The sequence below is a fragment of the Chlorocebus sabaeus genome, chromosome 4, assembly GCF_047675955.1.
Source record: "Chlorocebus sabaeus isolate Y175 chromosome 4, mChlSab1.0.hap1, whole genome shotgun sequence".
NCBI lineage: Eukaryota > Metazoa > Chordata > Mammalia > Primates > Cercopithecidae > Chlorocebus > Chlorocebus sabaeus.
In genome coordinates this window covers 15,833,342-15,861,268 of record NC_132907.1, presented here as the reverse complement: position 1 = coordinate 15,861,268, position 27,927 = coordinate 15,833,342, and the positions used below count along the sequence as shown (strand labels likewise).

Sequence of the window (27,927 nt, the reverse complement as noted above, 5' to 3'; positions counted from 1 at the left end):
ATTCCTTTACATTAAATATCCAGAAAGAGTAAATCTATAAAGACCAAAAACTGATTAGTGATTGCCTAGCTTGGGGGTAGAAACAGGGATTGACTGCAAATTGGCACTAGGGATATTTTGGGAGTGATAGAAATGTTCTATAATTGAATTGTGGTTATGATTTCAAAACTATAAATTTACTAAATATCAGTGAACTATGTGCTTATAATGGGTGAATTTCGTGGCATGTAAATTACACCTCAATAAACCTGTTAAAAAGAACATATACTTTCATTTATTCTTGTTTCTGTTGTTTTACTGGCTTAGCCGTTTTCTTCTCATATTATTATTCTCATTTTATCTTCAGTGAAAGACCTGTTTTATTAGTGACTAGTGTCTAAGCTAACAGCAGTGCCTAGAGAGTTTTATAGCAGCCTTGGAACTTTGAATTCTCTTCAGAGCAAAAGTTGATATGTGTTAGATGAACTCTTTTTGAACCCTCTCCCGGGGATCTTATTATAAGGAAAATCCTAGTTAGAACTCTGAAGGAGATTGGGTGCAGTGGTTCACATCTGTAATCTCAGCACTTTGCAAGGCCAAGGTAGGAAGATTGCCTGAGGTCAGCAGTTCAACACCAGCCTGGTCAACATAGCAGGACTTCGTCCCTACAAAATAAAAAATAGGCCGGGCGCAGTGGCTCACACCGGTAATCCCAGCACTTTGGGAGGCCAAGGCAGGCGGATCACCTGAGGTCAGTAGTTCGAGACCAGTCTGGCCAACATGGTGAAACCCCGTCTCTACTAAAAATACAAAAAATTAGCTGGGTGTGGTGGCAGGTGCCTGTAATCCCAGCTACTCAGGAGGCTGAGGCAGGGGAATCGCTTGAACCCGGGAGGCAGAGGTTGCAGTGAGCTGAGATCGCACCACTGCACCACTGCACTCCAGCCTGGGCAACAGAGCAAGACTCTGTCTCAAAATAAGAATAATAATAATAATAATAATGAATCAACCAGGTATGGTGGCATGTGCCTATGGTCCCATGTACTTGGGAGGCTGAGACGGGAGGATGGCTTGAGGCCAGGTGGTTGAGGCTCCACTGAGTTATGATCACATTCTTGCAGTCCAGCCTGGGTGACAGAACAAGACCCTGTCCCTAAAAAACAGCAGCAACAACAAACTCCTAAGCAAGCTTTGTAACATCCTCAATGCTGCAGTATCTGGAATCAAATATCAGGGACTGTGGTTTTGAAGGTAGGTAAGAAAGGAGCTTTTAACTGTGGGCATTTTCTTCCCGGCTTCCATAAAAGTTCTAATCACATCCAACCCATACTAGAGTAGGTAGGTTAACTTATCGGATGCTCAAGGAATTGTCCATGCTTTCGGAGGATTATGTTGTCCTAAGAAGAACATTTATGTGTGAGGTTGTCACTGTGATCACTGCATTCACACCATAGGGTCTGAGCCTCAGATGAGTCAAGGACTCTATTTGAATTCCCGCCTGGGGTCATTGCACAACTGGCCACTGCACATTAGCAAGACAGTAAGTTAGTAAAGCATAAAGCTCTAGGCATTTTTGATACATAGGCAAGTTCTCATAGAGCTGAAAATTATCTTGCTGGTGACAGAGTTGTTCATACTGACAGCGAAGGCCTCCTGACGGCTAGTGCAATGGTCTGCTGATTTGGTTTCATTTCACTCATTAGAGAGCATTTCTGAGGTATGACCTTGAAAGAAAATAGCCTTTTTCATCATCTGGGCTGATGATGGAGAATAAGCTGCAATGAATGACCTCACTGTATGATTGAGATGCTGTTAAATCCTTGCTCTCCAGTTCTTGGAATCTTCAGGAGCAAGAGGCAATGATGTATCCCTCAGGAGAACATGCTATCTGCCTGTCATAGAGTTTGTATAGTTTGCTGATGTTACCAGACATTCTGTAGCTACAGAGGATCTCTTAGACAACATATAAATATGGTTTGTCCCTAGCGTAGCCTCTTTCCACCTTGTATACAGAGATTCCCACAATATGAACTTTAGTGTGCCTTGTTAAAATCCTCATAATGAAGATATTATTACTATAAACATAGTTGGCCCCAAGGAACTCATTGCCAGCCTTTGTCCTGTATGCATTATCATCTTCTATTTAAATTCTTTTATTTTGCCAGTCAGACCCTTTTTTTCCTGAAGCTACAAAAGAATGATCCCTTGCAGTCATTGGTTCTCATTTAAAGGGGAGGTTAGATTCTGCCCGGCAAGCATAGACTGAGGCAGGCTTTTAAAAACTCATAGCCTACCTGTTTTCTAAATATGGGCTCAGTTAATAGGGGTTCAGCGCACACAAAAGATGGGCTCAAAAGTGCCTGATTTGCTGAGGATGGTACTCACAGTTGAGAGAGAAGCTTCTGCACAAATTCTCCTTTGTACTGCCGGAATGTCTTTCTCTTTTCTTGTGTGGGGGTGGTGGGGGACATGCAGGATAGTGGTGAGAAGTTGATTGTGAGAAGTATGTGTATTTAAGTGGAAATCACACAGATCAGTTAGAAGGCAGGCTTCAGCCCTCTGCGGCTGGTACCTCTAAATGTGGAATGAGCTGGGTTTTTTTGGTTTTTTGTGTTTTGTTTTTTTGAGATGGAGTCTCACTCTGTTGTCCAGGCTGGAGTGCAATGGTGCAATCTTGGCTCACTGCAACCTCCGCCTCACAGGTTCAAATGATTCTTCTGCCTCAGCCTCCTGAGTAGCTGGGACTACAGGCACATGCCACCATGCCCGGTTAATTTTTGTATATTTTAGTAGAGACGGGTTTCGTCATTTTGGTCAGGCTGGTCTGGAACTGCTGACCTCATGATCCACCCGCCTCGGCCTCCCAAAGTGCCGGGATTACAGGCATGAGCCTCTACGTCTGGCCGGAATGTGCTGTTTTAACTGAATGCCAAGACTTGCCAGGGCACTTACTCCCGTGTTTGCCTCTGATATCTGACAGGAAAAAGGCAGCTCCTGGTTTCAAAGTGCAAATATTGAGCATTGCAGGCTGATTCCTGGGCATTGGGTGTTTGTCACGTGCTATATATTATCCATTAAAGTTTGGTCTGGGGGAACAAATGAGCTAATTTCCATGGGAAGAGATTTGTTACAGGAAATTGGGTATATAAGAAGGAAGGGCTGGAGGAGTAGGCTCCACACTGGGTATCTAGGAATCACTTGTGGAACACCATGTACAATTGACCCATCAAGGGGGCTGCTGTCTCTGTGGTGGGGGGCACTGGGAAAGCAGGACATCTCTGCTAGAATTGCTGGCCTCAAGAAGACATCAAATTAGCTGCAGTCAGTGATCAGGAAGCTGCTGCTGCCCCTATGGGAGGCTGCCTCTGCAGAGGCTGCCTCTGTGACTCCACACCTGGAGGCTGCCACCCTATTGCAGGAGAGTCCTAGCCTCTATAACCACCTGTCAGCTGAGACAGCCGCAGCAGCAGAAAAATAGCCTCCATCTCACTTCCATCTTCTGGGCCTTGATACTCTATTTGCACTTAGAACCTGAGTTGCAGGAGAACCTAGGAAGTGCGATTTCTAGCTTGTGAGCCCTCAGGCCCCAAAGTACAGGAGGAATGCTTCTCTGTCTTAGCCCTTTACCTGTCTTCAGTTATGCTTATGAAAGAACGTCCATTTTTAACCGTCTTAATTCAAATACAGGTATACCTATATTGGGGAAATGTGCATAAGTGAAATAGCCAAATGGGTACATAGGTGCTCTCACAAATTTAAATGCAGCTCTGCAGACCCCCCAAACTCACTACTTTAGAATATCTTCAGACAAAGCAGTTTTTGTGCAACATGTGATCTAGCTACAAAAGAAACATGCAATTAGAGGGTTCTTGTGAGATCCAAGTTTATGTGCGTATGAGTGTACATCAAATTCTGTGCTTAGAATAAGTGGTCCTTTATTTTTCTGACCTGGGAGAAGTACAGATGTGGTGTGTGTCCCAGCATGAGATGCTGTATAATCAGGGAGCTAGACTGGCCACTGCACTGGGAGGCATTTACTCATTCAAGAACCCTTAGAAGGTGGAGAAATTAGAAACCATGACTGCTGTGGTCACATCATCAGTGATGTGAATGGAACCTGGTGGTACTGTGCAAAACTTCTACTTCATGAGGTTAGTGTGGGTGTTAAATATGCTAAGATGTGTAAATTGCTTAGAATAGTTCCCAGCATATAATAAACACTATATAAATGTTAGCATTGTATTGTTACTATTTTCTGTAAAATGGGGATAATTCTGACTTGCAGACTTGTGAAGCTTAAATGAGCTTAGTCCCTGGCATAAGTAAACACTGAATGATGTTAGCTATAAAATAATAATAATAACAATAATGTTTGAACTCTAAAAATGATGCTTTCAATGTAGTGTATTTTCTAGGCCTTTTAACCCAGAGGTCTCCTACCTCTGAAGAGTAAGACAGAGCTGGCTTGAATTTGAGAGAAGAGCACAAAGGCCATCTTCATTTCTTCAAGGCTGGGCATTTTCTCAGCAACCTGCGCATTCACTCCATGGGTTTAGTATACTTTACAGCCTTTCCATAGGACCTCAAGTCCAAGGGGTTAGTTTACTTTTGGAAAGTTGTTTTTCTAACCAAAATGACACATTCATTGTGGTTATGAAGGTCTCTGGCCTTAAAATTGGGCCACGTTTGATGAAAAAAAAAAAAATAACCCTCATGAAGTTTAAGAATGAATATGGTTCATTAATTCATATTTATAATAACCAAATATTTTGACTTGATTTGGCAGAAAATATTTTTTTACAAGTATCTGGTAGACTGTTGAATCATTTCTAGACTGTTAAATCATTTCTTGGGAAGTTACCTAGAAAATACTTTCAGAATTTGTGGTTTTAAAAAAGGACTTTGTCGAATGAATAGCAATGGCAACACAGATTTAGGGGGTGGAATTCTTGGGGAGTTTCTGTTGCCTTCTGGCAGTTGCATTCCAGCTAGTAAGTATTGGCCTGATCAGCAAAGTATGGATTCTAGAGGGAGGAATGAAATTCCTCTGTAGGAATTAGAGTCCTCTGTAGATGAGGGGAAGACATCTAGGCAGGGCAGAAGAGGAATCTGGAGGCTCTCAAATATGTTTTAAGAGTTTTCAGTAATCTATGTTGAAAGTTTTCAACATTGAGCATTGAGCGGCCATTTTCCATTAAAACGATAGAAATAGCCTTTGCTAACACTTTGCAGAGACATGGAAGACAGGCGGAGCCAATCCGCAGCCTGCCAGCATGGAGGCTTCCCCATGGGTGGGACCCAGTGTGACCTTGCTCTTGAACGGTGGGCGTTTTCCCGGGGCTTAAGGTTTCACAACTGTGTGCAGGCCTCTCTTCTGAGTCCTCAGTTGCTGAACTGAAAGTACTTTACAATATCTCAAGTCTTGTGGTTACAGACCCTGGGGAGGAGGAGACGGGAGGAGAAGTGTGGTAAATTCCAAAGCAGGGAGGTTCAGGAACCTCCTGACTCAGGAAATACCAAGGTCTTCCCATAAATGGAACCAGTCTGTGTTGGTATATTTATCCACAAATGATAAAGTAAATAAAAAATCTTCGATTTAAAAAAATAGAAAGAATCGAACAGTTAGACCAAGTCCCTACCACGTGTAGGGACCCTTTTCCATGCAGGGAGGTATAAATGTAACCCAGTGTTCCAGGCCTCCAGTATTGGACCCCAAAGCAAGGCCTGATTCTTTTCAGTTCTTGAATTCTAATAATTTAATAGCTGCTTCTCTCACCTTGCAATCAGTATGGATCATCACAGGAAAATCCATCTTTCAAAGAATTCCTTGGGAATATTTCCAAGAATTTCCAGCACTGTTTTCACCTGACATTACCTGCCTGACCTTGCCTGGTGATGCTGCTCTAGGCCAGATGTCCTGTCCTAACTATGTCAACAGCCCCACCTGCTGGTCCTGTGTGCCTCTGCTGCTTGTGCCAAAGCTTTGACCAATCTCCAGAGGTGTTTCTGTGACGCCCACTCTCTTCATGGCCACTTCTGGGGCCGGTGTAGATCTCTGCTAACTGGCCTGGGGCTAACTCATCCAGACCATATTACTTACATCTTCTCTAAGCCCTGGGACTTCTTTCAGTGCACCAGGCCAGACTCCTCTTTGCTTCTGGTGACTTGACTCTCAGGAGGCCACATCATCCTTTCCTACCGTCTGACCTGGTTCTGCGCCACATAGGTCCACCTGATATATCTCAGCATCACTGAACCTCAAAGAGACAAGATGGGATTGTGGTCTGTTTCCATTCAGGGGGCCTTATGTAAACTCATGGACATAGTCAGGTGTATGGAATTGATCTTGCCTGACTTTACTAAGAAACACCCAGGACCAAAGCACCAGTGGATTACTAGGGCAAAAAGTAAAGTGATACTTTACTTCTTTTTTTCTTTTCTTCTTTTATTTCATTTATTTATTTATTTTTTGAGATGGAGTCTTGTTCTATCACCCAGGCTGGAATGTAGTGGTGACATTTTAGCTCACTGCAACCTCTGCCTCCCAGGTTCAAGCAATTCTCCTGCCTCAGCCTCCCGAGTAGCTGGGATTTACAGGCACGTGTCACCACACCTGGCTAATTTTTGTATTTTTAGTAGAGACAGGGTTTCATCATGTTGGTCAGGCTGGTCTCGAACTCCTGACCTCAGGAGATCCACCCACGTCAGCCTCCCAAAGTGCTGGGATTACAGGTATGAGCCACAGCGCCCAGCAGTGAACTTTACTTCTCCTGCCAAAAGCCCTTGTCTGCTTACAGGTACTCTAAGGATACCTAAGGTAAGCAGGACAGACACAGCCTCTACTGTCACATGTGAGGGAGTGGCGGTGTTGAGGAGAGGCCTCTGTGCGCAGATGGGAGGGATTTATGGATACCAAAGGGGAAGGATGGGGGAGGGATGAGGGGCTGGTAATTGAGATCAGGGAAAGGATGGCATCAGATGCATGGTGGGCAACCTGAGCTTCGTCCAAGGAGACACTAAGGAAGGGACCTTAGAGGCATCCAGATAAGCTCCTTGTCTGACTAAAAAGGACACTGAGAACCCCAGATGATGGGACTTTTCTAAGGCCGCTCATTGAGCCAAGCCGATTTAAAAATTTCCAATCCCTTCTGTGATGCTCTTCACAGCACATCTTTAGCTCTCCCCAGGGGTAAAGGAAAAGAATGAGGACGAAACTGCAGAGAGGTTTTAAAAGAAGGGAAATTAGGGTGTCTCCTGATCCCCCTCGTGAAATGACTTCAGCCTTTACGTCATAGGTGGCAAGGTCTTCCTAGAGTGAAGAGATGGGATGATCCTGGCAGTATGGAGTTAAAGCATCAGCACACTGAGCTGTTAGCACCATCGTGAGTGATATTACATGGCCCTCCGTGGACAGAGTGATGGATGCAAGGCTGTCAGCATAAAGGACCTGGCCTGTCCAAGTCTGGTCTTGGGTGAGTCCTGAGGACTCAAGGCCAACCAAGACGGAGGTGTTGTTTCTGCCCCACAGCAGCCTTGGATGAGGGGGCAGAGCAGAAAAGCATCACCAGTAGGGACACAAGAGACTGCAAAACCAAGAGATTCTTAAAATTTGGAATCATCGATCAATCAGTTGTTGTTAAACTAATCCACTTGAGTAGAATTCTACAGCAAGTTGGTTAGAATCCGTCTGAAATCCTTAACTGCAGGGGTTTCACTGCACACATCAGTGCACACTCAATGATAGTGGTGTTCTCGCTGGGCTTTCTGTAAGTTCCAAAGCAGGGCACAGAACTGAAAATGGAAGCCCCCATGAGCAGCTGTAGGCAGGGATGCTGTCACTCTGACCCCTCGGCCTCTCCTCTCTGTGGCTGCCTCCAGGGCACATGAGGAAAAGCAGATGCCTCCCCTGGCAAGTTCTGATGGAAGGATCAAAGGTGGGGAGTAGGAGCAACCAAGAGCACGACTGAACATTGACGGGGTCAGGCAGACTCGGCACTCAGACACAGCGGAGCCGTTCTCTGGAGAGACTCTTAGGGTGCTGCTGCTAGGGCTCACCAGAAGACTTCAGATCTTAAATGGATATTCTGCACTGCCAGACAATTCTAGTAAAGTCATGTTCCTACACTGCCTTTTACCCTTTACCGCCTTCTCCTCTTCTCAGATCTCCACATCCCCTTGCAGGCTTGGCTGATGATCTTGTCTCATATTTCCCAGCAAAAGCAGATACAAATGGTCAAGGATGACCTCTTCCCTCCACTGATTTCACCAGCACACTGCACTTGGTCTCAGCCTCTGCCCTCTCCTGCGGCTGTGGAGTAATCATCCCCACACTGCTCTTGGACCAACCCCTTTGCTTTGCCCCGTCCCACCCCTTTTCACCTCCTTAAGAACTGTTCTCCTGCAGTTACCGTTTTCTCTCCTGATATCAATTTCCCCCTTTATCAATCATTCCTACAGCATTTCAGTCTTTCAGTCTTTCTCTTTCTTTCTTTCTTTCTTTCTTTCTTTCTTTCTTTCTTTCTTTCTTTCTTTCTCTCTTTCTCTCTTTCTCTCTCTCTTTCTCTCTTTCTCTTTCTTTCTTTCTTTCTTTTTCTTTTGTTTTCTTTCTCTCTCTCTCTTTCTTTCATTCTTTTCTTTTCTTTCTTCCCTCCCTCCCTCCCTTCCGCCTCCCCTCCCCTCCCCTCCCCTCCCTTCCCCTCCCCTCTCCTCTCCTTTCTTCAGAGTCTAGCTCTGTCGCCCAGGCTGGAGTGTAGTGGTGTACCCTTGGCTCACTGCAACCTCCTCCTCCTGAGTTCAAGCAATTCTCTGGTCTCAGCCTCCCAAGTAGCTGGAGCTACAGGTGCACACCACCATGCCCAGATAATTTTTGTGTTTTTAGTAGAGACGGGTTTTCACCATATTGGTCAGGCTGGTCTCGAACTCTTGACCTCAGGTGATCCACCCGCCTCGGCCTCCCAAAGTGCTGGGATTACAGGTGTGAGCCACTGTGCCCAGCACCAATGTCTTAATATTACCCATTTCACCAGCTACGGCTCCCTTCCTCTGCTTCTTTTTGAAGCACAATGTGTTGAAAAAATTGGCCATACTTAATATCTCCACTTCATCACCTTCTTTTTCCCCTCAATTTTGACTTTTACTCCACCACTCTTGGAATGACTGACCCAGGTCACTGACAAACTGATAGCTTGATAGTCAAATCCAATCCCCTTGTCTTACTCAACCTCTCAGCGGCATTTGACACAATGACCACTCCCTCCTTGTTGAAACACTTCCTGTCCTCTTGGGTTCCATGAGACTTTCGTTTCCAGGACTTGCTCTCCTCCTTCTTTTGGTCTGCTTTGCTGGCTCTTTGACCAAATGTCTCCCGGTTGTGGGGCCACGGGCTTCATCTGACCTTTTCCTCATCTGCACTCTGTACCTCAGTGAGCCCATCCAGGCTTCTGATTTTTAAGTACTATTTAAATGCTGATACTCTCAATTTGCATGTCCATTATGATCATTAGATGTCTAGAGGCATCTCACACTTAACTATGTCTGAAATCAAACTCTTGATTTTCCCCCTTAAACCTGCCCTTGCCCCATCTCAGGAAGTGGCATCATCATCTACCCAGCTGCACAGGCCCCGAACAGTGGAGCCATTTCTGATTCCTCTTTCCCTTAGACCTTGAATTCATTTTTTAGGGCTTCCATAACAAATTACCTAAATCTGGGTGGCTAAAAAAACAACAATTTATTTTCTCACTGTTTTGGAGGCCAGAAGTCCAAAATCAAGGTGTCATCAGGGCCATAGTTCTGGAGGCTCTGGGGGAGAAGCCTGCCTTGCCTCCTCCTGCCTTCTGGCGTTTGCTGGCAATCCTTGGGGTTCCCCAGCTGGTGGCATCAGGACTCCCAATATCTGCCTCTTTCATCACATGGCCTTCTTCCCTCTGAGTGTGTCTGTGTCCCAATGTCCCTCTAATAATGACACCAGTCATTGGATTTAGGACTCACCATAATCCATTTTGACATCTTAACTTGGTCACATCTGTAAAGACCCTATTTCCAAATAAAGTAACTTTCACAGGTCCTACATGAACATGGATTTGGGGAGAATACTATTCAATTCAGTACAGACCTTCAGATCTGATTGATCAGCACATCTTAGCCCCACCAGCACCAACGATTCTTACCATCTGCAGCCACAGTCTTTGTCCAAACCTGCACCGCCTGCATCACCCACACCACCCGCACCACCCGCACCACCTGCATCACCCGTACCACCTGCATCACCCGCACCAGCTGCATCACCCGCACCACCTGCATCACCTGCACTCCCTGCCCCACTGTTATCACCCGCACCACCCGCATCACCCGCACCACCCGCACCACCCGCACCACCCGCACCACCCGCATCACCCGCATCACCCGCATCACCCGCATCACCTGCTTTACCTGCACCACCCGCATCACCTGCATCACTACCTCACTCTTGGCCTCTCCTCATTCCACTTTGCCCCCTCAGTCCACACTGCACATGGCAGCCAGAGTAACCTTTCCAAAATGTAAATCAGACAATATGATTCCCTTGGGCAAAACCCTCTGATGGCTTCCCAATACCAGAGAATAAAATTCTGCTATTTAAACTGACTTAAAAGAAGCTTGGTGATTTTGCCTACTCTCTGACTTTACCTCCCTTTTCCTGTCCCCATGATTGCTGGGCTGCAGCCATACTGGACTGCTTCCCATCCCTCCATCAAGCAGAGCTGTCCCAGCCTTTTCAATCACTGCTCCTTCTGCTCGAAACACTCTTCCTCCAAATCTCCACATGACTCTCTCCTTCTCTTCATTCATGTCCCAACCCCTGTGTTTCTCCTTAGAAGGCCTTCCGCAGGCTGGGCGCGGTGGCTCAAGCCTGTAATCCCAGCACTTTGGGAGGCGGAGACGGGTGGATCACGAGGTCAGGAGATCGAGACCATCCTGGCTAACACAGTGAAACCCCATCTCTACTAAATATTACAAAAAACTAGCCGGGCGAGGTGGTGGGCCCCTGGGTCCCAGCTACTCGGGAGGCTGAGGCAGGAGAATGGCATAAACCCGGGAGGCGGAGCTTGCAGTGAGCCGAGATCTGGCCACTGTACTCCAGCCTGGGTGACAGAGCAAGACTCCGTCTCAAAAAAAAAAAAAAAAAAAAAAAAAGAAGGCCTTCCACAGCCCGAGCTAGCTAATGTGCACTTTCTTTCACATGGGCCTAGTCGCCCTTCTTCTGTTCAATGTTGGAATTTACCTTATTTATTTGCCTATAGATAATAATATCACTTGTATGATTTATTATTTATTATGTCTGCCTCCTCCCAGTAGAACATAGGTTCCTATGAGCAACCAATTATTTTCCTTGTCCACAAAAGAAAACTCCTACCCACTGATTGGCACACAAATGCTCGGTAAACATTTTGTCTGACCACGCTGGGGTAGCTTTGTGCTTCCTGGTTTCCGCCCTTCCTCCCACCCTTCCTACCATTCATGTTGTAATGGTAAAACCTACTGTGTTTAGGCATTAAAACCTTTTTGTATAAATTATTATATATGAAAAATTGAGGAGAAGAAAATGGCCCATGTTCATCCTCCCTTCCTAACCATCTCTAAAATTCTCTAATTTGGCATCTTCAGAATATCTCCACTGCTTCGGTGGCCACCCCCCCTCTCCTTGCATACGCAGGTGGTTGCTCATTCACAACTGAACACGCTGTAAATGCACCCTCCCTGATAAGAAGCTACCACTCACTCCCAATCCCATTCCCATGGAAAAGCATTTCTAGATGTGTAGGTAGGATTTTGTAGAAAGAAATACAGAAGGGTTTAAAACTCATTATTATTTTGGTTTGTGGGGAAAGTTGGCTTAATGCCAAGGGGGTGACTATTGTTTCACTTCAGGCTGGAGTGCCACATCTTATCCACAGGAGGTGACTAATGCCCCATCAAGGAATTCAAACTAAAGCACACAAAATCTCCCTCCCTTCACTTTTTAGATAGTTGGTCACAACGTTGAGCAGAAAAGAAAATTATCAGAAAATTCAAAGTGTGTTCCTTGTGTGTGTGTTCTGTATATTAACCATTTCTAGAGCATTTGCTGTATTTTCAAAGGCCCTTCTGAGTAATTTGGATTTTGCTTTCAAGAAACTCACCTGGAGTATTATATTTCTTGAATTTTTAGAGCACTCTATTTTAATTTTGCAACTGGTTCATGTTATTGTCTCCCACAAACATGTTGTCACCTTTCCGTTTCTAACCTATCTCTTTCCTTCTTGCCCCGGACAATTTCTGGAAGTCTTTAAACTGGCTCACCCTATGGCTTCACCTCACACTGACCCCCGTCTCCATTCTCCTTTGGCAGAAGTCACCTTCCCCCTTTCTCCTGGCAGTATGTTCTTGTTGCATTTCTATAGCAGCATAAAAGCTGATGACAGCAGCGATGGGAGGGCTGATAATTACACAGAATCGCCAGGAACGACTTGCGGCTCCTCATGAGTTGGCATGCAGGCGGTGTGTGTCCGTGGGAGGAGACTGCATTTTAGAGGCACTTACCTGGTTATAAATCTTGGCTTTCTTTACCATCTGTGACCTTAGGTGGATGTTGGACTTCTATGAGGCTCAGTTTCCTCATCTGTAAAAACAAGATATGTTTTTATGGATTTATGAGGATTAAAATAATACACAAAGGTTCTCATTGTTTCATTTTAAATACAATATATAATCATTCCTTTAAGAATCTAAACAACACATGTTGTTTAAAAAAAACTATGAGAACAATTTAGTTGACAGTTTTAATTACTGATTTCCTTGACAGATGAAAGCAAAGATACTGATTTTACCATTCTTCATGTATTTTTCATCACAAATAATGGTAGATCTGCTGAGCTGCTTCCCCTCAGTCTACAAGGATTTTTTTGTTGTTGTTGTTACAGTTAATTGCACTTAGAGAAAATCTCAGGTTAACCTGAGTAAGGAGACAAATTTAAAAACTGAAGGATAAGAACACACTTAGAGAAAGGTAAAAACAGACAAACAAATCAACTCTGAGGCATATTTGTTCATCGCCTTGTTAGCATCTTGCCAATAACACCCTTAAGAAACTGCCCCTTCACCGTCTGCCCATGTGCTTTGAGTGGGAACTTACCACCCCTTAACCCTACCATTGTCAAATGGTGAGTTCATAGAAGGCCTATGATGCAGTTTATGTCAACAAAATGCAAGGGTTTGTTTGGGGGCCCTAGGCTAGAAACTTCCTCTATCTTCAGTGGATAGAGCATGTTTCATCCTCTGGATGATGCATGGTGAGATTATAAGACTAGCAAGGCCTTACCCGTCTTTTCTGCTTGGCAGTGAGACAGAAATGACATCATGTGCTTCTGAATCAAATGAGATCTGAATCTAGAACTATCGCTGTCTCCAGATATGTGAAATAGCAATTCCCTTTTTACTCCAAGCCAGTTTGAGTTGGATTTTCTGTACCTTGAAAACAAGATTGCCAACTGGTACTCCATTAAGATGGAAGCAGTTAGGCTGAGTGTGGTGGCTCACGCCTGTAATCCCAGCACTTTGGGAGGCCGGGGCAGGTGGATCACCTGAGGTCAGGAGTTCGCGACCAGCCTGGCCAACATGGCGAAACCCTGTCTCTATTAAAAATACAAAAAATTAGGCAAGTGTGATGGTGGGCGCCTGTAATCCAAGCTACTTGGGAGGCTAAGAAGGCAGGAGAATTACTTGAACCCAGGGGGCAGAAGTTGCAGTGAGCCAAGATCACGCCACTGCACTCCAACCTAGGTGACAGAGTGAGATTCTGTCTCAAAAAAATAAACAAATAAAGGTGGAAGTAGTTTAGAAGCAGTTGAATATACCAATAGATTACTACACCAAATGTCCTGCCCTATCCAGACTAAAGCTGAGCTTCCATAATCATAACTATTATCCTAAATCATCTCTCCAGAAACAGTACATCAATTCACAGACTCAGTGAACACTGTTACCATGATGTATGTATGGAAAATCTGCTTGTCTGCATTGACCAGTTATTTTCACTTTACTAGATGTGTAACCTTGAACAAGTTACTTAATCTCATCATGTCTAGGAAAATGTTCGAGATTGGTTCGGTGGGCAATAGGGAGACATGAGAAGTACTTGAGCTGGAAGAGTAACAAATTAAAGGGGTATTTGGGAGGATTATTGTGGAAGAGATAGGCACCTTACTCATTTCCAGGGTTTTGAGTTTTGTAAATTTGGCGTCTTACTTGTTTGAAGGCCATCTCCTCCCGCTTTATAGAGCAAACGTCACGAGAGCAGGGAGCGTCTCCCTTTGTTCACTCAGCACCTACACAGTATCTGGAATGTAGTAGGTGCTTTATAGATACTGATTGAATAATTGAATTGTGGACAGAAGGAGAATATAAGAACAGAGAGAATGAAGAAAGGAAGAATATCTCAGAGACAATAGCTGCAACCCATAGGTGCAGCACACAGCATGGCGGCAGGAGAATGGAAAAGAAGGGATAAATCTAACTACTGCTACCAAAAGTTCACAGAACTTATTGACTGAATGAGAAAAACCAAGGAGAGACAAAGGAGAGTAAAACGTCCCACCTGAGAGGTTGAAACCATGACTATCCCATGAAGTCAATGGGAAAGTTAGATTGGGGAGCAGTTGGAAGGAAAGACGCATACACTGGGTCTTTAGATATGTTTCTTAGGAGAGGAGAATGTGTCGTTAATATGGGCGTGTCTAATAGGAAGTTTGAAATGAGGAGTCTGGGGTACTGTTGGAACTGGAGGTGTCAGGTTGGAAGGCATAGAAAAACCACGAGATAGGGCATGCCCCCAAGAGAGTGAGAACGGAATGGGGACAACCCCAGAAAAGAGGAACCAAGGAATCAGGCAGAGGCGGAGAGGCTGGAGGATCGGGGAGAGAATGAAGAGAGTGTTTGGTGACAGAGCAAAGCAGCACAGTGACAGGAGGAGAAGCATGTTCTGCTTTTTCCTCACCATGTTTCATAGCAAAGCACAAACTTGGTTACCCAGGATTTCAGGGAAATTAATGCAGATTCTTTAAACATAGTGCTAGTAATCAGATTGTCTATATCAATCACTTTCAAACTTTTTTATTGCAATCCACACTAAGAAAAGCTCTGGTCCACATAAGTGTCACATAAGAAATGTGATGAGTTTGGGAAAAGAGCACATTTTGAGGAAATCTCAAAATCCCATTAGATAAGTAAAGGTTTTGCCTTAAAATCCATGACAATATGAACTTATCTGTCTATTTAATAGTGGTGTCATGCTCTCACACTTCAAAATTTAGAAGAGAGATAAAATTAAAAGGAAAGCATTTTCTTTCTCCAAATATCCAAATAGCATCTTCTCTTGTCCCTTTACGTGTTGGTTTACTAACTTGCAAGAGAAACTTAAGGCTTACACTTTGGATCCTGGCACTAGGGTATAATTAAGAGCACTCTAGCTTTAGAAATGGACAGGCCTGGGCTCAAATCCTGGTTCTCACACTTCTTAGTTCTGTGACCTTTGCCAAATTTCTTAACCTCTTTGGTTTTTGTTTCTTTGCTTGCAAATTGGGGTAACAACATTTAACCTATGCAGTTGCTGTTATGTTGAAGAAGCTACATTACTTATGGTACTATACTTAGCACTTGGCAGGCATGTAATGAATGGCAATTGTTCTTATTGTCCTTGGTTGTGAGGGTTAAGTTATAGACCACTTGTAAAGCTCCTAGCAAAGCACCTGGCACAAAGCAGCAATAAATCTTAATGATTTTTCCGTAACAGCAACCAAAGAGTAGAAATCCGGTTGTAATCCAAGTGCACAGTAGTATACAAATCAGTTACATGATTTTACCTTGCCTACAGTTCTTTAGAAAAATATTTACTGGGGCTGGGCAGAGTGGCTCACACCTGTAATCCCAGCACTTTGGGAGGCTGAGGCAGGCAGATCACCTGAGGTTGGGAGTTTGAGACCAGCCTGACGAACTGATGAAACCCCACCTCTACTAAAAATACAAAAATATTAGCTGAGCATGGTGGCACATGTCTGTAATCCCAGTTGCTCGGGAGCCTGAGGCGGGAGAATCACTTGAAACTGAGAGGTGGAGGTTACAGTGAGCTGAGATTGTGCCATCGCACTCCAACCTGAGCAACTAGAGTGAAACTCTGTCTCAAAAAAAAAAAAAAGGAAAAAGAAAAATATCTACTGGGTAAAGCAAAGCACATTGATAACATTGGTGCTATTGGATAGATTGTGTCCCATTTGTATGAAATGAAAAATGATGCATCACTGAAATGGCGTTCTTAATTCCTAATTTGTCCCAAATGCCCTTTGGGACAATTTAGAAATGCCCCAAACCAGATGTCATCTCTCCAAGAGACATGCCTGCAGCAGTTTGATAGATCATTTTTTGTAAAAGGGGGTGCTGTATACTCATTGGTTGTGATTGTTTTAACTGTGCTGTCATGTGTGAAGCTGATCGTGTGTTCTTGCTATAACATAGACATTGAGGTCCATGCCAACATGCTTCCAATCAGACATGCCCATCTCACCACTTTTCAGTCTTTAAAGCTATGTGAACAATTTTCTACAACTTGCCCGAGTGTCTGCTGCAAACCACCATCTAAATGGAGAGCTGTTTGGACAATATTTTTTAATTTAAATATGGACTACACTGCTAATTGGTGGCAGTAACCATGTGGAAGCCATTCTGTCCTAAAATCATAGATCCACCCCCAAGAAGTCCTTGTACCATTTTCTGGAAAAGCAAATCGCAAATATTTGGGGGGCTTTAGACATCTTTCACATGCGCAGCATAACCCAATTCTCCGTAATCCAGGAGAACCTATTGTATTAATATCTCACATGTGGAATATATACTGTGTGTTTAAATTAGAGCTATCTAATAGTTCTCATATCTGAAATTCTTGGTGGTGGTGATGGAGGGGTGGGATGGGGAGCATCAGGTTCCTGATCCCTGTGCCTACTGATCCTTGCTCATGTGGACAGTTTGTGCGTTTTGTAATTTTGGATTGTGAGCTCTTCTTCAGGGGCTTTCTCCATGGTGATCCAGTGCAGGCTGAGGTGTGTGTTCCTCGGCAGAGGTTTTGCACGTGCTTTTGTTGGGGTCCTCAGGGTTATCACTGGCCTAGGCCACTTTTTATTTTACCTTCTCATTAGATGGGTACACCACACAATAGGGGTTCACCCTGAGCCTCTGGCCTGCAGGAGGTGGGCTGTGATGATCTGTTCTCGAGGAGAATGTTTCCACCCTCTCCCACAACCCAACCAAGGCAGAGGCAGACAAGTTTCTTAGTAGTCTCCTTTTGCAGGCAGGATAATTTTTTTCCCTGTTACATTCTTTTACAGAGGGGTGGTCCTTTGAGAGTTCCAGGTTGATGTGGGAGTCTCAGTTCCCATCTCCCCATTCCCACTTAATGAAGGCCCTGGGACTTCTTCTCCTGAACCATGTGGATGTTACGATCCAAACACCATGCTACTGATAGCCTCCCCTCCCCTCAGGACAGCCAGCTCAGTTCAGAGACTTGGTTCTGCTTTTCAGATCCCTCTGTGTGTTTGACCATGGAAAATTCCTTACTTTCTTGAGAACTCAGCTATGCATTTAGAAGGATATTTGTTATATTTTACTCAGAATTTCTAAGTTTTTAATAACAAAAGATTTTTTTTCCAAGATACTTACTCTGCCAAGAACACATCATCACCATCTTCTGACAGAATTAAAATGTCCACTGGTGGGTGGAAGATGCCTGTGTACATTCGAAGAGGAGTAAGGAGAAGGGGCCTCTGGCCTTTAGAAACTTAGAGGTTTTTTTTCTCTTAACTCACTCATAAGCTCCGAGAAGTCTTCTTTCAGTGATTCACTCAATTATCCTTACAGTCATATATCATTCAATAAAACTTAGTAAGTTCATAGGCTGGACACGGTGGCTCACACCTGTAAACCAGGACTTTGGGAGGCCAAGGCGGGCAGATCATGAGGTCAGGAGATCGAGACCATCCTGGCTAACACAGTGAAACCCCTTCTCTACTAAAAATACAAAAAATTAGCCGGGCATTGTGGCGGGCACCTGTAATCCCAGCTACTCGGGAGGCTGAGGCAGGAGAATGGCATGAACCTGGGAGGCGGAGCTTGCAGTGAGCCAAGATCGCGCCACTGAACTCCAGCCTGGGCAACAGACTCCATCTCAAATAAATAAATAAATAAATAAAACTTAGTAAGTTCATACTTCATCTAGGCTTTCATTTTCTGCAAATATATATTGTATACGGCTTCTGCTATGTGCCAGACAGGTGCTCATGCCCAGCAAGATCATACTAGATCCCTGTCTTCATGAATGACACAAATATTAATCAGATAATCACATCAATAAGTGTAAAATTTCACATGTGCTAAGTACCATAAAGTAGATGTGTGTGGTGCTGTGAGATATGTACTGGGGGCTTTGTCCAATTCAGGTTGGAAAGCGCTCATTTGGAGAAGTGAAATTGGAAACAAGTGTGGCTTTCACTAAGTGAAAAGAGGAGTGGTAATTGTTCCAGATATGTAGTAGTATGTGCAAAGACCCTGGGGTGAGGATGAATGACTGAAAAGAAGTGTGGTAAGATGGAAGAAGAATAGAAAACACGGTTTCAGAAAAGACTGAGAGGAGCTAGGGCTAAACCACCAAAGATCTTGTAGTTTGTGTTAAGGAGTTTTGTATTTATCGTAAGAGCCATCTAAAGAGCTTTAAACACTGGAACAACACATCCTAATTTTCTTTCTAAGATCCTAGAGATCTTTCTGACTTCAGCAAGGAGAACAGATTTGAGGAGGCAAGAGTGAGAGTAGACTAGTTGGGAGGCTGTTACAGTAGACCAGAGGCTATTACCATAGACAGAGTTACTGGTAGCTCAGCCCCAGTTTTGGCTTTGTAGATGGAAAGACACGGGACAGATGTGAATTTATATAGCAGATAAAATTATTAGGAAACAGCGGAAAGATAGGACAGGAATAATTCCAAAGTTTCAGGTTTACATAACTGGAGGGAGGGTGGTATTTCTTTACTGAGATAGGGAACACTGGAAGAAGACAAAGTTTGGTGTAAAGGCCATTTGGGTTTTTTTTTTTTTTTGAACATATCAAGTTTGAAGTATGTTTGAAACATATAACAGGAAAATAGAAAGAGACAATTGGATATTGCATATATGGATCTGGAACTCAGAGAAGAGATCTGGAGATATAAATATATGACTAATTTGCTTGTAGGTAATCATTTAAGTGGTAGGCCTAGATGAGATTTCCTAGGGAGAGATTATAGCCTGTCCCCTGGATATAGGGACATGAAGGTTATTGATATGACCTTAAATGGGAGCTGTTTGTTGCTGAGATGGGATAAGAAGCTTGGAGTAGGATGTAGAGAGAATAGGAAGTGAGGAAATGGAATCAGTGAGTATAGACAACTCTGGTTTTTTGTTCGTTCGTTTGTTTGTTTGAGACGCAGTCTCACTCTGTCGCCCAGGCTGGAGTGCAGTGGCGCGATTTCGGCTCACTGCAAGCTCCGCCTCCCGGGTTCACGCCATTCTCCTGCCTCAGCCTCCTGAGTAGCTGGGACTACAGGTGTCCGCCACCATGCCCGGCTAATTTTTTGTATTTTTAATAGAGACGGGGTTTCACCGTGTTAGCCAGAATGGTCTCGATCTCCTGACTTCGTCATCCGCCCACCTCGGCCTCCCAAAGTGCTGGGATTACAGGCGTGAGCCACCGTGCCCAGCCTAGACAATTCTTTCAAAAAGTTTGCCACTGAAGTTACATAAGGCTTTAATTGATGTTTAAAGGAAATGTGATTTCATTGTGATTGGAAGGCAGAATGTTTTAAAACAGAGTGTCAGTGGAAAAATATTAAAATGGTTTCTTGATAATGAAAAGGTAGCCAAGATAGAGACGTTTAGCCAGCACAGAGAAGACTCAAAGACAGTGAACCAAGATTGAATTGTAATCATAACTAACATTTATTGTAGTCTCACTGCTGTGCAAGTGCCATTTTAGATGTTTAACATGTATTAAAAGTCTTAATCCCACAACAGCTCTATGAGGTAGGTACGCTTATTATCTCATGAGGAATATGGGAAGCTGGTCACCAGAGAGGCGACGTAACTTGCCAGGGTGGGAGAACAGTGATTTGAAAGCAGGCAGTCTGGTTGTGGAATCCACGGGGTTTTTGTAAATTTCCTTCTTAACTGACAAATAATAATTGTAGATATTATATTCTTATGGGGTACGATGTGATCCTTTCATATAGGTTTATGTCGTGGAATGATCAAACCAAACTAACAAATCTATCACCTGGCATATTTACTATTTGTGTGTGTGTATGGTGAAAACATTTAAAATCTACTCTTGTAGTATTTTTTAAATACACATTCTTAGCCATGATGCTGTACTGCTTCTCAGTACAGGGATACACAGTAAAGTATCTGAATCATCCATGAGTCAAGATATGGCCTAATCCATCTACAGATATTGAAAATGTTATTGGTTGTGCAGTTACTTTGAGGCAAAAGTATAAATTAATGCTGACTCAAATACTTGGTTAAAATTCCTTCTTGGCTTTGTATTATAGAGCAAGACAGGCATAAATGGAGGTGTCAGGAGAGCAGCTGTAGTTTTAATCAGTGGCCTTCAATAAATATGTGCTCATTACTTATTTAATTGCACCTGTAACTGCACGAGGGCCTTGCTGCTGAGAGTGTAATAGGTGAGCTGAATTCACAACGGTCTGAAGCCACGCGCACCTCTCTGCCAAGAAGTGTCGTCTGTGGGTTTCATTAACCAATGTCCTAAAATATATGACCTTTTCCAAGTCCCGGGGGAGTGGCTTTAACTGCAACACGTGTGTGTTTCTTTTCCTCCTAAGGCTTTAACAACACTGAGCGAACATGTGATAAAGAGTTTATCATACGGAGAACGGCTACCAACCGAGTACTGAACGTCCTCCGTCACTGGGTCTCAAAGCACGCACAGGTAAGTCAGTGCCCTCATTAATTACTTTCAAGGAGTTTGAAAAAAATCATCTTTTTAAGCCACAACACATGTAAAACACCTCCCAATTCTCTGGGGTTCAGTGTGAAACCTTGACACTGGAACTTAGGAAGGGAAGAAATAGGCTAGGCATGCAGATCAAAGCAGACACGTGGCTTGCCAACATCCACTGTTGATCTGCAAATGACATGACACAGTGACACGGGGCTCCCCTGTCCCCGCATCTTCTGAGGAAACAGCACTCGCCCATGGGCATCTGAGCCACAGCAAGGCCACTGTACTGTGCCACCTACCCTGGGAGCACCTTTCACAGGGTCTTCTCTGTAAGTGGAGTTATGCTTGAGAGGCTGCCAGCTGCAGGGGTATCCCCGCCCCGCACCCAACTAGACGCAAACCTCACGGTGCCCCCTGGAAGTAAATAACACTCTGGGATCTGGTCAGGGAGTGCTTTCTGGGCCTGATTCTGGAGATATTTTGCCTCATGCCCTTTGATGTTTTGGTTCCCAATGCTGTTTTTAAATTGTGTTACACCGACAGGACACCCACTTGTTATCTGTTTATGTGTTCTCAGTGAACGTTTGTAGAATTTATTCCCCTTTCACAAAACAAGTCAGGTGCCACTTTGCCCCCCTGATGTGATGCATGCATAATACTTTTCTTACCCACTGCCACATACCAGGCAGGCCCTTCTGGACACCCACCTGCCTGGCACCCTGCAAGGAGCGTTTGAGAGAGAGAATGGGCCCTGCCTCACAGCAGAACATGTGCAGCGTCTATTAAAAGAAATATAATCAAAGTTGTCAGTCCGCTAATGAGAATCATGTGTTATAAATGGCACTCCCAGGGGGAGGTATTCCCAGGTCTTTATTATTAGGTTGGTGCCAAAGTAATTGCAGTTTTTGCCACTATATTCACAGAGGCCATCACGTGTCTGCTGCATGGTCCTCAGTAATGACAGTCTATTCAATAGGGTCACCATGAGGGCAGGCTCCTGAAACCTCCATGGTAAGATAATTTACTAATTAGAAAAAGTGGCATTTAAACCTCACCACAAGTAAGCCCATAAAAAATCTTAATATTAAAGTAATAAACATAGCATACTAAATAATGTAAACATTCCATCTTACACATCTTAAATTTAAAAAAATTTAATCCTATATGATTCAAATTCCAAGAACCATCCTTAGCACATGAGAAATGTCTAGTCTCTTTTCCCCGTAGTCTCAGTGAGCTGCTGGTAAATCCATTTTGCCTCAATGCAGATAAAACAGTATAATGAGTTTTAGTATTTATAATTTTTCCACTGTATCATGGTCCATCTTATTCTTCTCTGATTTTTTTCTCAAGAATTTTGACATTTAATTCCTGGGGCCCACAGTGGCTTCTAAGGTGCAAAGTAGCTTCGATCAACAAGGCTGAGCTGGTTCTCTCCTCTGGCCTCAGCTCCTCTCCTCCCTTCCAAATCTTCTCCCCAGAGCCCTCCAGCCTTGCTTCCCTATCCACCTTACTTCCCTTTTCTCAATTCCCAGTGCCCTCTTTTTCTAATTATCTCAAACAGGAATCCCTCCCAATCCACATATAATTTTTACAGTAGCTACAAAAGTACCACAAAGCAAATGGCAGTATGCTGGGAGTTTTTTATTTTTGGTAAAGAAAATTCATAGATGGGGAGAGATTAGTGTACAGAAGCCCCCGTTTACAATAGTTTTACAGTAAGCTTTGCCACCTGATTTGGCAGCTGAATTGTTTATACAGTTCAGATGCTTTGCAACCTGAGTGACTGCAGCTGTGCTTGTACGTGAGCGAGCTTGTCCATCTCCAATTCCAGTTAGAGGGATCCCAGCTCCTCAGACTCTCCCTCCAGCAGGGGCATAGGTGAGTGACGTAAGTAGCTCAGGGATCCAGTCTTCTGACCTCACCACTGGGTAAAATACAAACCCTGGCTATTTCGTTCACTGATGTGCCCAAGGAAGTTCTTCCCACAAGGTCTTTCCTTACCTCCCTTGCATGCGTGAGTGGGCCTCACGGCTCTGTGGCGGGTTATCAATGCCCTGGTGTAACCTCATCATGTGCATCTCCTGTCACCTTCCTCATCCTCTCTGTATAAGTACACAACCATGTGCAGGACATTTCTGTGAAATTTCCACTTATTGAGAATTGTTTTAGGGCATTTTTTTTTCTTTTTTGCTGGCTTAAGTGTCCAGATTCCCTTTCTTCCTTTTACTGACTCACTTGTGGCTGCCTGGTAATCATCTGGCCTCCACATTGGACGGTTTGTGCAAGTCAAGGCAGGCTGTTGGTGATGGATTGGTGAATGGTTCAAATAGAGCTGCTCTCAGCTCACGGTCTCAGGGCCTCATTGTGTGCGTACTGCCTCCTCTCACCAACTGTAGGCCTCGCCTGGGCCATTTCATTCAGAAGATGTGAAGGTGGCCCTGGCTTCATGGAGCTTAAGCAAGCTGACTGTTATGGTGCTTTAAGAGTAACAGCCCATCTTGGTATCTTTATCCAAGTTTATCTGCAGGTCTTTACTCTCCCAAGGCAGCATCTAGCTGTAGATGGGACTGCTGGTCTGAAAACCTGGGCCATAATCCAACTGTCAACCAACCCTCACCCTTATTGTGTTTGGTTTTCACCTCACAAAGTGAAGGGCTTGGATAAGATGATTTGTAATTATCTGATTCACTTTGTACTAGTCAAGTCCATTTAAGAAAGAATATAGCATTATTGTGGCAACCTGATTATTTTGAATCAGTAGCTTTTAAAAAATGGGTAGGAAGTTGTACTCATCTCAAAACTACAGCTAAGCATGGTAACAATTACATTTTTTCTCACATGGCTACCTAGAGAGGCCACTTCGATTTCTAGACACAGAAAAGCTGTAGATCTACATCAACCAAGCTGTAGATTCACCCACAAATAATCTAGAGAATCAAGGCTACCACAGAGTATTAGACATCATGTATTTATTTCTCATTTCTCATCAAAGGTAACTAATATTAGCAGATACTACCCTGACCTTTATTCAGGAGAATTAAAGGTTGCAGACGTATGGGGGTAGGGGTTGGTTCTCCACAGAAATAAGAATGCCCCAGGATGTCACCTCCTAACTCTACCCCGGGTGGTGCTAGGATAGCATTTCTTCTCCTGGAGGCTTCTAGTTTTTTCTTTAGTTAATATTTGGGGAGGCTAGGATGTTCCATTTTTGGGGGGTTTTTAAAATCTTCATATGTGAATACCTTCTGGCCTATTGCTCCTCATTTTGTTACACCTTCTCACTCATTTGTTGCCTTTTAAGATGAAAGTGAAGCCACAGGCCCAAGTTCAGTTTCTCCCATGTGCCTTGTCTATCAATCAGCAGAGGGAGCAGCAGCCCAGAGTCAGGGGACCAGTGTTGTTACTCCAGCTCTGCCACTGTAGCCCCTGTGGGGCCCCAAGCTGGTCTCTCCACCTCTTCGGGTGTTAGTTTCCTCTTCTGAAAATGAGAACAACCATCCCTGCTTTACCTCTCCCAAGGATGTGATGAAGTTAAAGGTGATGTTGAATTAAGCCTAAAGCATGATATTGATGTGTGTGATGAAATCCCTTTCAGCTGTGGACAGGAGCGATGCACATTTCACCACCCTACAACCAGCCTGTAAGCTCCTTGCTTGTCTCATTCATCTTTGTGTCTCCTTTCACATAGTTCTGCAATGCTGAACACATGGCAGATGCCCAGTAAATACTTGTCAAATTGAGCTTATAGTTCAATGTTTCCATTGTTCATTCTCTCCTGGAGGTCATTTTCTAGCCTTTAAAGTGTCCAAAGTCAGCCCAGACAGAGACTATAACCACTAATGGGTCAGAAATCAGGGCTGTGTGTTTCGGCAGTCTAAGTAAAGGAAGTGTTTTCATTAGAGGTTTACATGAGTCTTGAGCATCTCCTGCTGGGAGACCTTACATATCACTTACACAATTCCCAGGTCCTTGCAGGTGTCAGATCTGTAGTACTATTAACCAAATGCTCCCGTGATTGCTTTTGTCCTCTGTGCACAGACAGATGGCTGGGGGCTGACTGTAGACGTTTCAGATCTCTGCACAAGCCTCTGTAGAAGGCCTTTCATGTATGATCTATGGCGATTTTGGTTTTCCTCAATTATCGAGCAACCAATTCTGAAGAGATGCTCTGTCCATTTATTGGAGGAATTTCACAGGTTACCACTAGCTCCATCAGGCTCTGGGTCCTGTCTGAATGACAAGTGGCTGAGAATGAAACAGTCATGTATTTTCTTAATTGTAGGCTTAGGGGAATGTTTTTAAAACATGAGATCAGACAAAAATGACCTACCTACATTAAAATAAACTCCTCCCCAAAGGAGTTTACAGAGGAACACTGCTACTCCTTTTTCTGTTTTCTCACCTCCTTGATTCATTCACTAATAAGAATTGGGCACCAGAATGTTCCAGACATTGGGAGAGGTGTGGGGGTGAACAAGATCCATGCAGTTTCTGACCTCAAGGGGCTTCCAACCATTGGGAAAAGCCACTGGGAAAATACCCACTAACAGTCAATGGACTGAACGTAATTACGTGTGTGGCTGGCTGTTAAACTGAATTCTTCAGGTTGTTTCTGACGTTCAGGCAGAGGACCAAAGGCACAGGGGCAGGTACAATAGGTAGCAGCAACAGCCTGCATGGCCTTAATGGAGTGGCTAAGCCACCTAAGCAAAACCAGCTAAGAGTTTGTGAAATCAATCCTGCTAGCAGTTGTGATCACTCACCTGTGGGAAGTTGAGGCAGGGGAGGTCAAGGAGAGGGCAATTTCCAGAGACAGCCATCTGTGTAAGTTCTCTACCACCATGGGGAAGGCAAGGAGATGCCTCCTTTTCACTTCCAGCCACATGAGAAACGTTTCAAGGAAACCACCCAGCTAGCCTCTCCTGTTAAGGTGAAAGGTGCTCGCTGAGCAAAGTGAAGAGTGGTGGGTGCTAGGAGTGAGCTGCATTCATATGTGTTTCAGTGAACCAGGTGGATCCATGGGGAGTCCAATCTGGATGGCCCTGCGTCCTGCCCAAGAGGATGTCCTGGAGGGGTGATGCATAGACAGACGCTGGGTGAAGCGGACCACTGGCAGCCCAGGGCCTGGGGGAGTTGAAAGTGACTCACAGGAGGACAGACATTGTCAGGGTCAGGGGAGCTGGCCCTAAGTCTCCCACAGAGAGGTCTCCAAAGTCTCACCAAGGCCCACACAGGAAAAGCTGGCCACTGGCCACTGTCCACCTGCCACATCTAGAGAGAGCCAGGACTGGGCTCCCCCTGCACTTTCACACTAAATTATTGCTTTCCCCTGGTGAGCTGCAGGACCAGAAGCAATAGCCCACTAGTGGAGAGGTGGTGGGGACATCAGAAAGGGTCTCCTATGCAGGCCACTAGGCTGGAAGCAGCCCACACCAAGGCTGGAGGGAGGCTGGACTGAGGTTTTGAAGAATATACTGGACTGGACATTTTGACTGTTGAAATGACATCATTCTTGTAACTAAAAAGTACTGAAAGACTTTGGTGCCTGCCCAGAACTTCATGCCAGGTGGGGAAGGATAGACTATCAACTGATTTACTGGGACTGGCAAGAAGCAGTAATGCTGTTTGATGATTCCATTATTACTTATGATACAGGGAGTCTAGGGTCCCTTGGGAGAGCAATTTCACAAAATCTATCAAAATAGCTCAGCTGTTATATTTCTAACTCACTCCAGTTCTCTTACATTCATTTTATGGTGAACAAAGAGACACATATTTAGCTAATAATGAATAACTTGAGTTTACATTTCAGTTGATATGCTTTTTGGCATTTTTATTGAAATATCACATACCGCATATAAAGGACACTAAACTTCAGTGTGTAGGTCAGTGACTTTCTGCCTGTGTAGACGCCCATATAACTGCCACCCAGGTCAAGATCTGGGACATTGCCAGCACCTGAGGAGGGCCCCCAAGTCTCTGCCCCTCTTCCTGAGTGTTACCCTGTGCTCTGTTAGTTTTAGTATTTACATTTAGCATTGCTTATGGTATGTTTTACATATATACACTCATTTCCCATTATAAGAGGGTATTATATATACTTTATCCTATAAACACAGACACACACACGCACACGCACACAAAACAGAGTCCTTATCACTCTCGTGAAAATATACCCTAACACTTTCATAACACCATTAACAAATATAGCCTCAGGTAGAAGACAGGAATTAGCGGATCTCACAACCCCACTCTAGTCACTCATAGCAGCTGAGGTGAGAGTTTTTACATCTCCAAAAATCACAGTAGGAGTTAAACTCAGTCCTAATGTGTCTTTGTAGCAGAGATCTCAGAGCTGGGGGGCTTCGAATCCTGTTGGAGCTGTGAAGTTAGGGTGATTGTGATGGAAATCCTTGCTCTGGCATTTATTGGCTTTTCTGAGCAAACGATTTCGCTCCTCCAGGCCTCCAGCTCTTCATCTGTAGAAATGGGGATTAATGCCACTTTTTCCCCTGTGGGAGGGTGAGGATTATGTGAGTAGCCATTACAGATGGAGGCTCAAAGCACTGTGGATGCTGCTCTTGATAGAGATAACCGTGTTAAAGTGGCATCTGGTCCAAACCCAGACCTTCAAGCAGGCCAGATGCTGTTACCCCCATGTGACCAGTGAACCACGTAAGTCTCAAAAGGGTTCAGTCAGCATTGCCCAGGTAAACTTGCTGTGATGGTGGAAATGTTCTATATCATGGTGCCCGGTACAGCAGCCTCTAGCCACATGCGGCTAATTGGTCACTTGGAATGTAGCTAGCGTGGCTAAAAAGCTGGAGTTTTAATGTTATTTAATTGAATTAAATGTTAATAGTCACAGGTGACTGATGGTTACAGTAT

At 44.2% G+C, this 27,927-nt stretch overlaps 1 protein-coding gene across 7 annotated transcripts in view; it reads left to right on the top strand.

Annotated features, from left to right (window-relative positions):
- Positions 1–27,927, top strand: part of RASGRF2 (Ras protein specific guanine nucleotide releasing factor 2) — a 270,212-nt gene that overhangs the window by 200,409 nt on the left and 41,876 nt on the right. For all 7 annotated transcript variants that reach the window (XM_007976916.3, XM_007976925.3, XM_007976935.3 and 4 more), the window contains one exon: positions 20,918–21,024. In XM_007976916.3, the coding sequence (XP_007975107.3) occupies positions 20,918–21,024 (107 nt within the window). The remainder of the gene's footprint in view (positions 1–20,917; positions 21,025–27,927) is intronic.